This window comes from Gopherus flavomarginatus, chromosome 1 (assembly GCF_025201925.1).
Source record: "Gopherus flavomarginatus isolate rGopFla2 chromosome 1, rGopFla2.mat.asm, whole genome shotgun sequence".
Taxonomy (NCBI): Eukaryota; Metazoa; Chordata; order Testudines; family Testudinidae; genus Gopherus; species Gopherus flavomarginatus.
Window position 1 is genome coordinate 135,279,015 of NC_066617.1, and position 16,860 is coordinate 135,295,874.

Consider the following 16,860-nt stretch of genomic DNA (forward strand, 5'->3'; position numbering starts at 1 on the left):
GCCTCTTTTTTTCACTTCCCACATCTCTTACCTCCTTCAGATGCCTCCTGGCAGAACGTGATGGGTTGATACCAAATTCACCATTGACTGAGCGACTTATTCGGAAAGCATCAGCTGTTCATGTGATGGGATGAATCTTAAATCTGTTATTCCAGTGGAAATAATAATTAGCACTGTAATGAGTCTCTTTCTATGGCATTAAAAGAATCAAAAAAGGGAAAATCCTGCATCATCAGCCATACCAGATCTTCTAAATATCTGAGCTTTGGGAAGCTTTTTTTGGTGATTCAGCATCATTGCTTGAGCTTCTGACACACCTCTGATTCTTGGAAGATTGTAGCCTAGCTGTGTCTAGCAGGGTGACAGTAGCAAATGAAATAATCTCAATCATTTGTTTAAAAGCATTCTGAGCCTTTGCTTTTCAGGAGAACGCATCTGTCTTATGCTTATCAGATTGCAGGATAACACTATTATTGCAAGGTTATGCACTGCCAAAGTAGGCAGTGGTGTTGCTATTCGAGTACATGAATACTAGATTGGGATGGATAGAGCTTTTATGCAAACAGCCCAGTCAGGGCTGGCTCTACCATTTTTACCGCCACAAGCAAAAAAAAAACAAAAAAAAACCAGACTGCTGCTGCCTGAACTGCCGCAGCAGAAAAAAGAAAAAAACAAAACGGTCAGACTGCCGCTGCCCCACGAATGGACAGAATGCCGCCCCTTAGCATGTGCCGCCCCAGGCATGTGCTTGCTCCGCTGGTGCCTGGAGCCAGCCATGCAGCCCAGGCCGCAGCCTGGTAGCGACAGTTGATTCCTGTGGTGGGGCGGCTGCCCCACCCCGATGCAAGAGGGGGCGTAGGTAGGCCAGAGCAGCTGCACAGGCCAGCAGCCAATCAGCGAAGGGGCTATTGAGAGCCAATGAGGAACGAGATTAGAGCCAGCCAATCAGAGCTAGGCTAGGCCCTGTATAAAGGCTGCCCAGGCGAGCAGCAGGCAGTCTGTCCCAGACCTTCATGGGGAAAGGTCTGTCTCCAGAGCAGGAGACCAGCACATTGGGCAGAGCAGTGCTGGGCAGGCTCAGGGGGAGCATAATAAGGCTCTGGCCCAATAACTGCCAGACTGCGGACTCTGATAGAAAGGGCCTAGAGGGTGTGAGTGTACGAGGAGACTTTGACAAACCAATAAAGTACCTGAAACCACTGTGGCTTATTGTTAAAGACAGCCTAGTCAGCAAGCTGTTAAAAGCAAGTCTCAGCTTGGCCAAGGCAGGAGGGGAGGAGGATTTAGGGTGCCACTGAAGGGGCAGCTTGACCCCATGTCCTTTCTGATAAGAATTGTGTTGAAGTTGCTGATACATGCATTTTAAAAGAGTAGGATGTGCCCCAGGAATTCTGTTGAGGTCTCAAGGCTGCAAGTTCTGGAAAAACCCACACCTGGTTAATCAATAATCAGAAGGAACTTCTTGCTTGAAATTGCTTACTTAACAAGGTTTCTTTAAAGGACATGTCATTCTATTACTAATGTATAAATAAGGGGACTTGTTTGGGGACTCTTCAGGACTGGTCTCTCCCTCTGGATGCATCTTCTGTTCCCCAGTGGCAGACGGGCTGCCGCTGTATCACTCGAAAGCCACACTCAGCTTTGGTAATTATGAAGGGTTGGGGGTGTTTTACTAACTTGTTGCGGACGTGTGTAAGTGCTTGAGACTAGTAAAGTTTAGCTTTAAGTGAAAGCACTCTTGTCTTGTCCTGTTTGTGCCAGCCATCTATCGGTTGGATGGCCATGTCTCCCCTGATTTATTTCCTGACACCTCCTCACACAGAGTAAAGTTACCAAGAGCTTTGGGTTGAAAGAACCCCGGGTAGCATGAGGGGCCAAAAGGGAAGTGGCCCAGGGACAGCTGGACAAAGGGGGAGAAGGAGGGTAGGGAGGCTGCCACTAGAGGGTCCCTGGGTTGGGACCCAGAGCAGTAGGAGGGCCTGGGTCCCCCCCGTTCCCTCTTGTACTGCGCCTGGCCATGTGGTGGCAGAGAGAAATTGCAACCGGCCCTTGAGACAAGGGGCTAGACTTTGGGGGTTGTGGTTAGCCACTGAGGCAGGTGCAGGGACTGTTGCTAATTCCCCACCCCCCTGGAAGGGGGTGAGGCTGGACTAGTGGGTACTGCTGGAGGGTCAGTGGCCTGAAGAATACTGTCAAGCAGGGAGCAACGCGAGTGCAGATGCCAATGGAGGACAAGAGATGGATGGGACACCGCCAGCAGAGGGCACTCCCCATGGACTGAGCTAATTCCCAGAGCAACCAGCAGGAGGTGCCATGATGGCAAGTCCCAACCCCGTCACAACTACCCAGCCTTATTGTGGGCCCCCAGCTACCCTGCAGACTCTGATCTGGACCAGACTGGGCCAGCCGGAGTGGCCTCCCTCCGAGCAGGAGCGCGAAGGACCCCTACAGGGAGCTAGTGGAAGGGGAAATGGAGCCCCTTGCCACTCACAGAAACTTGCTTCCCTCTTTGTGGAGCAGCGTCCTTCCCTCTGCCCCCCAAATTCCTTCATCTGGGGCAGAAGCTCTTTCCCTCACACCCACTCCCCTCCCCACTTTTCCTTGGTCTACCTCCCTCCCATTCCCCCTGCTCCCAGGCAGAGCTCTCCCTGCCCCATATGATGCAGAAAGGCCTTTGTGTCAGGGCCACGGCCACGGCCCCAGCCCCACTCGAGCTCGGAAAGCTCCACTTTTGAGGAGGTGGGGATAGCACAGAGGCTTAGGGCTAGCTTCACTTCCTGCCCTTTATTCTCCCCTTGGCCCTTCTATGGGGTCTCTGGGTGTGAAAGGAATAGGAGCCTCCTTCCCAGCTCTCTTCCAGGCCCTGGGATCTGGCACAGCCTCCCAGATGGGCGCATCCTGTAGCTGAGCCACGGGGAGCTGTAGGGACAGGTCACCTCATCCCAGCAAAGCAAGCAACGCCGGCTCTCAAAGAGGCTTACATGGAAGACCCCAGTCCCTCATGGAGATAAGAGCCATTTACTTCTTGGGGCCTGTGGGTCTCTTGGGGGAGAAATGGCATCCCTGATGCATAGCCTGGCTGGGAGCTTGCCCCATTACTGGCTCCCAGCTCTGGGACAGAGACGTCTCCATCATCGTACCACCCTAGTTTTGTTCCTAGGAAGGGGCTCCCCAGAGATGTCCTTGAACCTGGACTCCTGAGAGCATTTGTGGCAGGAGACTTCAGCCCCTCGGGCATGAAGAGAGCATCGGGTAGTCGTGATCACCTGGCGTCTCCAGCTCCATTTCCCGCAGCAGTGGGGTTTCTCCAGCCCCCTCACCACACCTGTCAGCCTCTGAATGTCAAGAGTCACCAGAACGAGCAAACTCCAGTTCCAGGCAGTGGGGCCTGTGTGTCCTCAGCCCCTCTGGAAACCAAGTCTGAAATGGAGAGCAAGGATCCCAGCCCAGTAACAGTCGGAGTGGGCAGAGCAGGCCTGTAACAGGGTGCTTTACCCTGGGCTGCACAGCCTGGGGCCTAGCCAAGCTGATTATAGAAGGAGCCCTAACTGAGAGGCAAAAGGAGAGGCTAGCCCTTCCCACCTCCCCTCCCCCTGGAGCGTTGCTTATTATAAACTTTCAAAAATGAATACAGTGGAGTCACATCTTATGTGGGGGTTAGATTCTAAGGTCCGTGCATGTCAGGGTTCCTTCCCCACTCTGAACTATGGGGTACAGATGTGGGGCCCTGCATGAAAGACCCCCTATGCTTATTTTTACCAGCTTAGGTTAATTCCTTCTTTGCCTTAGTAGTGCTGCCACCCCCAAATGATTTAAATAGACATTCAGAGAGGGCCACTTGGAACCCTATCTTCCCCAAATATGCCCCCAAGTCCCTACATCCCCTTTCCTGGGGAGGCTGGAGAATAATATCCTCACCAATTGGTAAAGGTGAACACAGACCCAAACCCTTGGATCTTAAGAACAATGAAAAATCAATTGGGTTCTTAAAAGAAGAATTTTAATTAAAGAAAAGGTAGAAGAATCACCTGTGTAAAATCAGAATGGTAAGTACTTTAATAACAAAAGACTCAGAAACAGAGGATTTCCCCTGTAGGCAAAACTTTAAAGTTACAAAAACAGGGATAAACCTCCCTCTTAGCACAGGGAAAATTCACAAGCTAAAACAAAAGATAACCTAACGCATTTCTTTCCTATTACTTACTACTTCTGCAATACTAGATGCTTAGTTCAGATATGCTTAAGGAAATGTAATTTCCCTGCCCTGTTTTCTGGCTGGCTCTGAGAGAGACAGACAAAAAACCTTTCTCTTGACTATTTATAAGTAGAATAGAGTATTAGGGTTGGAAGGGACCTCAGGAGGTCATCTAGTCCAACCTGCTACTCAAAGCAGGACCCATCCCCAGGCAGAGTTTTGCCCCAAATAGCCCCCTCAAGGATTGAGCTCTCAACCCTCTGTTCAACAGGCCCATGCTCAAATCACCAAGCTACGGAAGTATCTTCTCCCCCTTATTGGTCTTTTTGGTCAGGTGCCACCCAGTTTACCTGAGCTTCTTAACCCTTTACAGGTAAAAGAGGAATTAACCCTTAGCTCTATGTTTATGAAAATCATGTATAGTGAAAATTACCATAAAGTACAGTATACACAGTGTACACTGTATACGCTAGAACAGGGGTCTTCAACCTATGGCACATGTGCCAAAGGTGGCATGCGAGATGATTTTTTTTTTTAATGGCAGACTGCATGTCCCAGCTGTCTCTGAGACCGGGGCTGGCCTGGGGTTCCGTTCACTCAGCCCACTGCTGGTCTGCGGTTCTGTCTGCCGGCTCCTGCCAGCCAGGGTCCCGGCCGCTGGCCCCGCTCAGCCTCTTGCCAGCCTGGGTGAATGGAACCCCAGGTCAGTCGTGGGCTGAGCGGGGCCAGCGACCAGAATCCCGGCTTCCAGGAAGGTGGACAGAACCGCAGACTAGCAGCAGGCTGAGCAACTCAGCCTGCTGCCGTTCTGGGGTCCCAGCTGCCAGCCTCACTCAGCCCACTGACCGTCTGGGGTTCCGTTCACACAGGCCGGCAGGAGGCTAAGTGGGGCCAGCAGCTGAGACCTTGGCTGGCAAGGGGCTGGCAGCCGGAACCTTATACTGTCAGCGGGCTAAGTGGGGCTGGCGGCCGGGACCCCAGACCGGCAGCGGGCTGAGCAGCTCAGGTATTTCCATCAGGCTGCTCAATGGCAAATGCAGCCCCCAAAGAACTGAAGAAGAATGGAAATGAAAGAGCAGAGCTGGACCATCTGCTGAGCTGCTGCAATCAAGTGAGCAGAGCCAGGGAGAGAAGAGGGAGGACTCGAAGGTGGCTGGCAGCAGTAGGAAGGAGAAGCAGTTTGGGAGCCAGGAGAGTAGAAATAAATAGTTAATGAGAGAAGCTGCGGGCTTTGTCTTTTGTGTGGTGAAGAGTTGAAAAGGGGTCTCTTTATTATCATGCTAAACTTTAAAATAGCTGTGTATGATGAAAGGGCAGGTCTATAAGGGTAAGAGGTCACTCTAGGGCAGGGGTCGGCAACCTTTCAGAACTGGTGTGCCCAGTCTTTGTTTATTCACTCTCATTTAAGGTTTCGCATGCCAGTAATACATTTTAATGTCTTTTAGAAGGTCTCTCTCTATAAGTCTATATATTATATAACTAAACTAGTGTTGTATTGTAAAATAAACAAGGTTTTCAAAATGTTTAAGAAGCTTCATTTAAAATTAAATTAAAATGTTGATCCTATGCAGCCAGCTCGCTGCTGGTCTGGGGTTCTGTTCACCTAGGCTGGTAGCGGGCTGAGCGGAGCCTGCGGCCAGGACCCCAGCTGGGAAGGATCCGGCAGCCAGGACCCCTGACCGGCAGCGGGCTGTGCGGGGCCGGCAACCAGGACCCCAGACCGGCAGCGGGCTGTGCGGGGCCGGCAACCAGGACCCCAGACCGGCAGCGGTCTGTGCGGGGCCGGCAACCAGGACCCCAGACCGGCAGCGGTCTGTGCGGGGCCAGCAGCCGGGACCCCAGACTGACAATGGGCTGAGCGGCTCAGCCCACTGCTGCTCAGGGGTTCCATCCGCCGGCTCCTGCCAGCTGGGATCCCAGCTGCCAGACCCTCTCACCCTGCTGTTGGTCTGGGGTCCCAGCCCTGCCCACATACAATGGGTACCTACTTCTCCCATTCTCTTCCTCTCTCTGCACTGAGCTGAGGGTGGGAGTGCACTGAGCACAGGGCTGAGGGTGAAGGGTCTGGCCAGGAGCTAGAATGAGGGAGGGGGTTCAGGGGTGGGGCAGGAGGTTTGAGTGTGGGGCACTTACCTGGGCAGCTCCCATTTGGTGTGAAGGGTGCAGGTGGGAATGTGAGGGGGGATGCAGGAGCTCCTGTTTGGTGCTCAGGGTGGGGGTGGGGATGTGTGGGGTGCATGAGATGTTGGGGGGGCTGGGTATGTGTGGGGGTGCCAGAGTCAGGGCTGGGGTCATGGGGGGGTGAAGGAGTCAATAGAGGGCTGGGTGCATATGAGGAAGGTATGAGGCTCAGGGCAGGAGCCTTGGAGTGTGCGTGGGGGTGCAGGGCAGAGGGCTGGGTGTGTGGGGGTGGTCAGGGCTCAGGGCAGAGGGCTGGGTGACTGCCCCTCAGAACCTCCAACTTCCCCCCACTCCTTGTCCCGTAACTACCCCCTTCTGGGACCCCTGCCCCTGACTGCCGCGCAGGACCCTATCCCCTATCTAAGCCTCCCTGCTCCTTGTCCCCTGACTGCCCCCCTAGGACCTTACCCCCTACCTGTCCCCTGACTTCCCTGACCCTTACCCACACCCCCGCACCCAGAAGACCCCCCCCCGGACTCCCATGCCCCATCCAACTGCTCTCTGCCCCCTGACAGGACCCCCAGAACTCCTGACCCATACAGCCCCCTCTGCTCCCTGCCTCCCCCAACCCCTTTCCACACCGCTGCCTGCCCCAACCCCTCTCCCTACCCCTGCCTCCTGACAGCCCCCCTCAGAACTCCCAACTCATCCAACCCCCACAGCTCCTTGTCCCCTGACCACCCCCTCCAGAGACCCTCCCACCCTAACTGCCCCCCAGGACCCTCCTTACTCCCTGTCCCCTGACTGCCCTGACCCCTATCCACCCCCTGACAGACCCTGGGATTCCCATGCCCCATCCACGCCCCCTGCTCCCTGACTGCCCCCTCCAGAGACCCCCACCCCAACCATCCCCCCGGGATCCCACCCCCCCATCCAACCCACCCTGCTCCCTGTCCCCTGACTGCCCCCACCCCTTATCTAACTTCTCCCCCCGGACCCAGACCCCTTACCATGAGGCTCCCCGTTCATCCGGAGCCCTGCCGCTGCACACGCAGCCCCACCCCTCAGAAGGCTGTGCACACGGCGGCAGGGCTCCGGATGAGTGGGGAGCATCTTTCCGTCCCTGTGGAGCCAAACACTGCCCCGCGGGAGCGAGCAGCCCCGGCCCCCAGAGTGCTGCGCGCACAGCGGCAGGGCTCCAGGGGAAGGGGGGGAATGCGGGGGAGGGGCTGGCAGCTTGCTGCGCTCGGCCTGGTGTTCCGGCCCGGGAGCATGAACCCTGCAGCTTGCCGCGCCGGCAGGATTTTTAATAGCACACTGGAGTCCCGGCAGGCCCCAGGGGGCCATTAAAAATCGGCTTGCGTGCCCTCTTTGGCACATGTGCCATAGATTGCCGACCCCTGCTCTAGGGGCTTGAAGTCCCAGATTCTGGCGCTATTGCCTGCTCCTACCAGCTGATCTCAACCCAGCAAATCCCTCAGGTGGTAGCAGTAGTGAGCTCTTGTCCTCCTTTTCTGGACTAGCCACCAGAAAAAGGACATGATACATGTGACCAAGGAAACAGAGAGGCAGTGTTGCTTGTTAATATGGCTTGCGGGGGCGAGCACGGCAGGTTACTTTGGACTAGATAGGAGCCACATGTCTCCACACCTGCACATCCCAAGGTTCCAGAGACCTCCCTCTGGATCCCAGAGCTTCCTCAGAGTCCTAAAGAGTCAGATGGAATCTGGCCTCTCTCCCCTCACCTCAGCAGTCCAGAAAAAGTTATTTGTAGACATGTTATGTGTCCTCTCCTGCCACACTCACCTGTTGGTAACTAATGCAGTCACAGAGTCCAGGATTGGTGTCATGCATTCCTCTGGGCTGTGACAAGCAAGAGGATGTAAACTTCAATGGATCCTCCTGTGCATGGGCTGAGTGGGCAACCTCTCTCCTGCCATATCTGGTTTCCAGCCCACATGCACTGAGGAGGTGGTAATGGAGTTACCCCAAAAGTGGGGGTGGGAAGAAGCAGAGTGAAGAGGTGCTCAGAGAGCCATCCCATAGCATTCCTCCTAGAGTCACTCCAACAACCACCTGGCTCCTTCCTGCCGTAGACTTCAGCCCCTAGGTTCCACAGGGAATTTCTGAATGAACCCTCTAGAAAGCTGCCTCTGGCTTTCTACAAACTCTCACGCAGTCTTGTCACGAGAAGTAAGGAATAAGGTCTTGCCTTCTCCAACTGCTTGGGAGAATCCTCTCAGAGACTCAGTGTAGGGCTTTATGCATCTCTACAAAAAGATCAGTTTGCGTGGTGTTGTCACGAAGCTGCACCCCCCTTGGCAGCTCTTTTTAGAGCAACATTAACTCCCACAGGGATTTCTGCTCTAAATGCTCCAGGCCTGAAGGAAGGATTCTGTGGAAAACAGGCCTTTCCCTTGCTCCAATCCAGGCTCTGCTGTTCTGAGGCTGCAGAGGCTTGAGGGTTCCTGGAGAGCATGCTGCAACACCAGCAATCCCATGCTGCCTCAGCCCTGGGGACACGTGCTCTTTCTCCCCCAGCACCTTGCAATGGAGGGAAGAAAGGGACACGAGATGGAGTCTCTCCCTGGCTTACAGATAACCCATCCTGTAGTAACACAAGGGTGGACTCAGGGGAATGCTGTGCTGCAGTGTATGGTGCCCTACAAAATATCACTCATAAAGGGAAGCAACACCGCTTTTGGCAATGGAATCTGAGCAATAAGGAAGAGGAGTTGGAAATTCTCCATGGGGAGGGGAAATGGGGAAGCTCAGTGGGATGATGCATATGACTGGAATGTTAGTGTCGCTGGTTACAACCCATTGAGGTAGGAGAGAGAGGGTAAAAAAAGCAGTGGGCAGGGTGGCACTTCACATTAGACCAGCGGTTCTCAAACTGTGGATCAGGACTCCAAAATGGGTGCAACTCCATTTTAATGGGGTCACCAGGGCTGGCTTAGACTTGCTGGGGCTTGGGGCCAAAGCTGAAGCCCGCTCCCCACTGCCTGAGGCTGAAGCCAAAGTCTGAGGGCCTCAGCCCTGGGCAGTCAGGCTCAGGTTGCAGGTCCCTTGTCTGGGGCTGAAGCCCTTGGGCTTCTATTTTGTCCTCCCCATGCAGGGTGGGGGGACTCAGGTTTTGGCTTTCCCCCCACCCCCATACCCAGAGCAGTGGGGCTCAGGAGGGCTCAGGCTTCAGTCCCCCCTCCTGGGGTCATGTAGTAATTTTAGTTGTCAGAAGGGGGTCGGAGTGCAGTGAAGTTTTAGAACCCCTGCATTAGACACATTGTTACCTGTTTTACGTTCTTGGTTACTGAGAACCCCAGAACCTCGAATGGATAGGGATCAATCTGCTAACTAACACAGCCCAGCAGATGAAACGGTGCGGGGCTGGCACAGTTCACTGAATACAAACCAGAGAGCAGGAAATGTTTCTCCTTTTGCACCTGTCTGTGACTTGTGGGAAGAAATTAGGTTAGCACGGGGGACTTCCTATTGGGAGACAGATGGGGGAGATCTCACATAGCCAGGAGTAAACAGTCCTTGGAGATTTTGAAAAATTCTAGATACTTTCTATACAAAGTTTTGTACCCAACTAGGAGTACTCTATTGTGGGCCTCCTTGTGGTGAATAAAGAGGAACTGATCACTGGACTGGATGGCCACGGTTGTTCTGGGGCCAGTGATCATGACTTGACTATTCAGTGAGGACCAGTAAGGTTTTGGAACAAATTGCTCAATTAAATAGCAATACGTCACCAGAACCAGATGGTATTCTCCCAAGAGTTCTGAAGAAACTCAAATGTGAAATTACAGTACTACTAACTAACTGTGGTATGTAACCTGTCCTTTAAATCAGTTTCCGTACCAGATGCCTGGAGGAGAGCAAATATGACACCAATGCATTAAAAAGGCTCCAGAGATGCTCCCCGCAATTACAGGCCACTAAGGCTAACTTCTGTACTAGGCAAATTGGGTGAAATTATAGTAAAGAGCACAATTATTAGCCACATAGATAAACACAATTTGTTGGGGAAGAGTGAACATGGTTTTTGTGAAGAGAAATCATGCCTCACAAATCTACTAGAATTCTTTGAGGGAGTCAACAAGCATGTGGATAAAGGTGATCTCATGGATATAGTGTACTTAGATTTTCAGAAAACCTTTGACAAGGTCCCTCCCCAAAGGCTCTGAAGCAAAATGGGATAAGATGGAAAGTACTTTCTGGGATAGGTAACTGGTTCAAAGGCAAGAAAGAAAGGGTCAGACTAAGTGGTCAGTTTTCAGAATGGAGAGAGGTAAATAGTGGTGTCCTCTAGGGGTCTGTACTGGGACCAGTACTGGTCAACATACTCCTAAGTGATCTGGAAAAAGGGGTAAGCAGTGAGGTGGCAACAGTTGCAGCTGAAACAAACCAACTCAAGTTAGTTAAGTCCAAAAGAGAGTGCAAAGTGTGACAAAGGGATCTCACCAAACTGAGTGACCGGGCAACAAAAAGGCAGATGAAATTCAATTTTGATAAATGCAAAAGTAATGCACATTGAAACCATGATCCCAACTCTACATCTAAAATGATGGGGTCTAAATTAGCTCTTACAACTCAAGAAAGAGATCTTGGAGTCATTGTGGATAGTTCTCTGAAAACGTCCACCTCAATGTGCACCGACAGTCAAAAAAGCAAACAAAATGTTGGGAAGTCATTAGAAAAAGGATAGATAGCAAGACAGAAATGTAATAATATTGCCTCTCTATAAATCCTTGGTATGCCCACATCTTGAATATTGGGTCTGGTCCCCCCATCTCAAAAAGATATATTGGAATTGGAAAAGGTACAGAAAAGGGCAACCAAAATGATTGGGGGTATAGAACAGCTTCCGTATGAGGTGAGATTAATAAAACTGGGGGGAGTTTTCAGCCTGGAAATGAGATGACTAAGGAGGGATAGGATAGAGGTCTATAAAATGATGACAGGTATGGAGAAAGTAAATAAGTAAGTGTTATTTACTCCTTCTCATAACACAAGACTAGGGGTCACCAAATGAAATTAATAGGCAGCAGTTTTAAAACAAACAAAAGGAAGTATTTCTTCACGCAACACACAGTCAACCTGGGGAAACTCTTTGCCAGAGGATGTTGTGAAGGCCAAGACTATAACAGGGTCCAGCAAAGAACTAGATAAGTTCATGGAGGACAGGTCCATCATTGGCTATTAGCCAGGATGGGCAGGGATACAAAACCATGCTCTTGAAGTGTCCCTAGCCTCTGTTTGCTGGAAGCTGAGAATGGGCAACAGGGGATGGATCCCTTGATGATTACTTGTTCTGTCGATTCCCTCTGGGGCACCTGGCATTGGCCACTGTGGGAGGATAGGATTCTGGGCTGGCTGGACCATTGGTCTGAGCCAGTATGGCTGTTCTTATGACCAATAGAGGGAAGTCCCCACCAGCAATATTTATATTTGGTGCACTGAAAGGGCTAACTTTCCAAAGCTGACCAAAATGATTAGTGAAAGTGTTTTGGAGAAAAACACTAAACAGAACAATGTGAATGAAAATTAGGATCCATTGTTTAAGGAGCTTGTTAGATGGGGCATAACCACATTGCATAATTAGCTGAGCTTGCAATGACCTTCCACTCAACTCGCTTACATTTCTCCGTCTGCAAATGTGGGAACCATTTTAAAATCGAGATCCAATCAATTGCAACATGTCTGGGAAGATTCTAGGCATCAATGATCTGATCATTGGGTTGAGGGCAGTAAACAAGAGATTCCCATAAGGCTTCCTCCCTCCCTCCCTCTTCCCAAGAGCCACCCTCATCATCTCTCCCCTTTCTGCTCCCACATCCTCTGCAAACTTTCAAAGACGGATGCCTCATGATGGCTTTCACTCGTGGGGATGTTGGTTAGTGGTCAGGATTTTGGCCCTTCAGGAGGAAAGGGCACGGCAGATGGTGGGGAAGCCCAGGGCCCCCCACTGGGCTCTGGCCCAGGCCACTCTGAGGTCAACACAAGGGGGTGACACTTCCTACCACGCTGCTTCTGTCCAAAGTTTGCAGTTTATCACAGGAAGCTCTGAAGGGTGCTTGGCACCTCTTCGCGGCCGGGCGTGGCATGTCAGCTCTCTCCTTCTTGGGGTGGCAACTGCCTCTGTAACACTGACAGATCCCGATGGTCCACTCATCGGTGGCCAGGATCAAACCAGAGACCTCTGGAGCTTAGTGCATGGGCCTCTACAGCATGAACTAAAAGCCACCTGGCTGTTAGCTAAGGCTGTAGAGAAGACTCATTTTATCTCTCCCTCTAAGTGGTCTTGGTGCCACTAGCTGGGACACATGACCATGCCCAGTGTGGCTTACATACTTCCCCTAGCTGAGGAAGTGTGTCCTGAGCTTCAGAGACTTCCCAGTTGTAATCCTGGATGACCCCTGTAACAATGCGGCCTCTGGCGGGACACTACTGAGAGTATCAGTTCAGGACAAATTACTTGGAGCACAGCCGTCACAGCCCAAGGCTGGGTGTCCTTTACTAGTAAAGCACACCAAACCAGCCATACAGAGAGGACTTTGGTTTTACCGATTTTCCAGTGGGGAAGTCATACAAGCAATTCCCTCAGATATTCCAGTTCCCTTGTATCACCACCAGCACCACTCCTTACAGAGATGAATGGTTATGAAAATCAATACCCCAAAAGAAAAAAGGTTCTCTCAAAGGATCCCTGTCATAAACAGATGGTTAAGGGTTAATGTCTCTTTTACCTGTAAAGGGTTAAGAAGCTCAGTGAACCTGGCTGACACCTGACCTGAGGACCAATGGGAGAACAAGATACTTTCAAATCTTGGTGGAGGGAAGTCTTTGTTTCTGCTGGGTTGTTTTTTTTTGTTCGTTGTTCGCTCTTGGGGCTAAAAGGGACCAGACATGCACCCCAGGTTTCTCCAATCTTTCTGAAACAGTCTCTCATGTACAAAATAGTAAGTGCTAGCTAGAAAAGGCGGATTAGTCTTATGTTTGTTTTCTTAACTTGTGAATGTGTATTTTGCTGGAAGGATTTTACCTCTATTTGCTGTAACTTTGAATTTCAGGCTAAGGGGGAGGGAGTCCCTCTAGGCTATATGAATTTGAATACCCTTGTGACGATATGGTTCTGGCGGGACCCAACTGAGAGTGCCAATTTAGGACCAATTGCTCAAACAGGGCAGTCACAGCCCAAGGCTGGGGGTTTTCCACCTCTAAGACAAACCAAACCAGCCAGACAAAAATGACTTTGGTTTCACCCCACTGGCTAACCACAAGTCATACAAGCAATTTCCTTAGACACTCCAGTCTCCCAGTATCACCACCAGTCCCACCCATCCTGGGGATGAATGGTTATGAAAACCAACACCCCAGTAAAAGAAAAAGGTTCTCTTGATCCCAAAGGACCAAGCCCCAGACCCAGGTCAATATACACATCAGATCTTACCCACAAATCACGGTGTTGCCAATCCTTTAGAATCTAAAATCCAAAGGTTTATTCATAAAGGGAAAAAGGCAGAAATGAGAGCTAGAATGGTTAAATGGAATCAATTACATACAGTAAGGGCAAAGTTCTTAGTTCAGGCTTGTAGCAGTGATGGAGTAAACTGCAGGTTCAAATCAAGTCTCTGGAGAACATCCCCCGCTGGGATGGGTCATCAGTCCCTTGTGTAGAGCTTCAGTTTGTAGCAAAGTCCCTCCAGAGGTAGGAAGCAGGATTGAAGACAAGATGGAGATGAGGCATCAGCCTTATATAGGCACTTCCAGGTGTAAGAACACTTCTTTGTTCTTACTGTGGAAAATTACAGCAAAATGGAGTCTGGAGTCACATGGGCAAGTCCCTGCATACTTTGCTGAGTCACAAGGCGTATCTGCCTCCTCTCAATGGGTCAATTGTGTAGCTGATGGTCCTTAATGGGCCATCAAGCAGGCTAAGCAGAGCTAACACCCACTTGTCTGGGATCTTTCCCAGTAACACAGCACAAGTTTGAAATATAGACAGTATAGAGCCAATACTTATAACTTCAACTACAAAATGATACAGACATACAGACAGCATGATCATAACCAGTAACTCATAACTTGGTCTTAGACACCTTATATGACCCCCTTTACATAGGATTTGGTGCCACTACAGGACCTTGGTTGCAACTCATGTTCTATATGGTCCCAGTTTATATCAATAATGTCACAACCCTGTAAACATTTTCCATCCTAATTTTACAGAGATAATTTTTACTTTTTCTCTCTTTAATTAAAAGTTTTCTTTTTTAAGAACCTGATTGATTTTTTTCCTTGTTTAAGACCCAAGGGGATTGGGTCTGAACTCACCAGGGATTGGTGGGGGGAAAATGGGGGGGGGAAGGTTAATTCCTCTCTGTTTTAAGATCCAAGGAGTTTGGATCAGTGTAGTCTCTCAGGGTAGCCCAAGGAGGGGAAAGTCTGGGAGGGGGAAAGGGGCAGGGAAAAGGTTAATTCCTCTCTGTTTTAAGATCCAAGGAGTTTGGATCAGTGGAGCCTCTCAGGGTTACCCAGGGAAGGGAAAGTCGGGAGGGGGAAAGGAGGGGGGATGGTTTATTTCTCCTGGTTTTAAGACCCAAGAGGTTTGGGTCTTGGGTTCCCCAGGGAAGGTTTTGGGGGGACAGAAAGTGTGCCAAACACTATATTTTGGCTGGTGGTGGCGCTATCAAATCTAAGCTAGGAATTAAGCTTAGAAGGGTACATGCAGGTCCCCACTTTTAGGATGCTAATGTTCAAAGTGGGAAAAATACCTTGACAACCCCAAAAGACCAAGCCCCAGATTCAGATCAATAGACAAGCCAGATCTTACCCACAAATCCTTTAGCATCTAAAATCTAAAGGTTTATTCATAAAAAGAAAGAAATATAGATGAGAGTTAAAATTGTTAAAGGAATCAATTACATACAGCAATGGCAAAGTTTGTGGTTCAGGCCTGTAGCCTGATGGAATAAACTGCAGGCACAAATCAAGTCTCTGGAGTACATCCGCAGCTTTGGATGGGTTATTCAGTCCATTGTTCAGAGCTTCAGTTTGTAGCAAAGTTCCTCCAGAATGGAGAGGTTTCCAGGGCCTTTTCTATCCTCTGCGGAAGGACCCTTTTGTTCTTACTGTGGAAAAGCATAGCAGCCAGGTGGAGTTTGGAGTCACATGGGCAAGTCATATGTCCATGCATGAGTCCATTCTTTACATGTACAGCAGCCATTGCTCATATGCTACCTTGAACGTTCTCAGGAATGCTTCTCATACGTGGATTGGAGTCTCCCAAGGTCCATTGTGAGTTAAGTGATTCTTGACTGGGCACTTAATCCGAAAATTACTTTCTCAAGAAACTTACCAAATGCTTCACTAATGCAGGTCTGTCACATCTTACGCTGGGGTTATGTTCTGCAGTCAGCGCATAAAGCAAAAATCACGTATAGTCAAAATTACATTGAGTGTAATGGTGGGCGGAATCACCTGCACTACAGGAACAGTACTAAAATTGTTATTTTTCTTTTTTTTGTTTTTGCCGACCGCGTAAAGCTGAAATCGCACATGTTAAATGTGCATAAGATGCAACAGACCTGTACTTAGAATCAAACACATTGAGATACAAGTACATAGCAATACTCATAACTTCAAATACAAAAATGATACACACATACAGACAGCATAATCATAACCAGCAAATTACAACCTTTTCATAGACACCTCATATGACCTCCTTTGTACAAGTTTTGGTGCAACTCTAGGATCTTGGTTGCATAGAGTCACAACCCCCCATTTATAATACCGATAGACCCGGTCGTCAGCGGGCAGGATCAAACCTGGGAGCTTAGTGCATGAGCCTCTACAGCATGAGCTAAAAGCCACCTGGCTATTAGCTAAGCCTATAGAGCTGACTTGTTTAATTCTCTCTCTATGTGGTCTCAGCACCACTAGCTGGGACAGAACACCACACCCTGGTGCAATAGGAGCACGTCCTCCCTTTCCTCATGGAGAGGGACCTTCAGGTAGTTGCTGAGGGAGAGATCCTGCTTTCTTCTGTGCTTCTCTCCTATGTACCAGCAGGGCTGGACGGCCTTTTCTCATTGTGTTGTGGGGAGCAGGTCCTGGATACTAGGAGTCTGAAGAAGCTCTCAAGGACTAATTTTTTAAAATATTTTATATCAGTGAATTGGGAGAAAACATATAATCTCTGCTGATAAGATTGGTGGGTGACCAAATACTGGCGAAGTGGTAATTACTGATGAGGAGAGGGCAGTGATACAGAGCCATCTGGCTCATTCAGCAAGCTGGCCCCATTCAAAGAAAACAAGTTTGACCAAAGCCAAATGCAGGGTCCTATACCTAGCAACAAGGCATGCCAGCCACACCTACAGAATGAGGAAGTGTATGCAGGAAAGCAGTGACTCTGAAAAGGATTTAGGGGCCAGAAGGAGAAGCCACTCAAGATGAGCTCCCAGTGTGCTGCTGTGGTGAAGAGGGCTAAAGCCATCATTAGACATATGGGCAGAGCCATGAGTAGGATAGGG

General features: G+C 50.1%; 1 protein-coding gene across 5 annotated transcripts in view; it reads left to right on the plus strand.

Moving 5' to 3' along the window:
- The window catches only part of TTC38 (tetratricopeptide repeat domain 38), a 144,621-nt gene that overhangs the window by 75,465 nt on the left and 52,296 nt on the right, over positions 1-16,860 (plus strand). For 3 of the 5 annotated variants that reach the window (XM_050965972.1, XM_050965962.1, XM_050965990.1), the window contains one exon: positions 41-1,732. The exons of 1 other annotated variant lie outside the window; for it this stretch is intronic. In XM_050965972.1, the coding sequence (XP_050821929.1) occupies positions 41-134 (94 nt within the window). In that variant the 3' untranslated portion in view covers positions 135-1,732. Of the gene's footprint in view, positions 1-40; positions 1,733-16,860 lie in introns of those variants that run through there. One more of the 5 variants, XM_050965999.1, reaches the window with a different exon arrangement.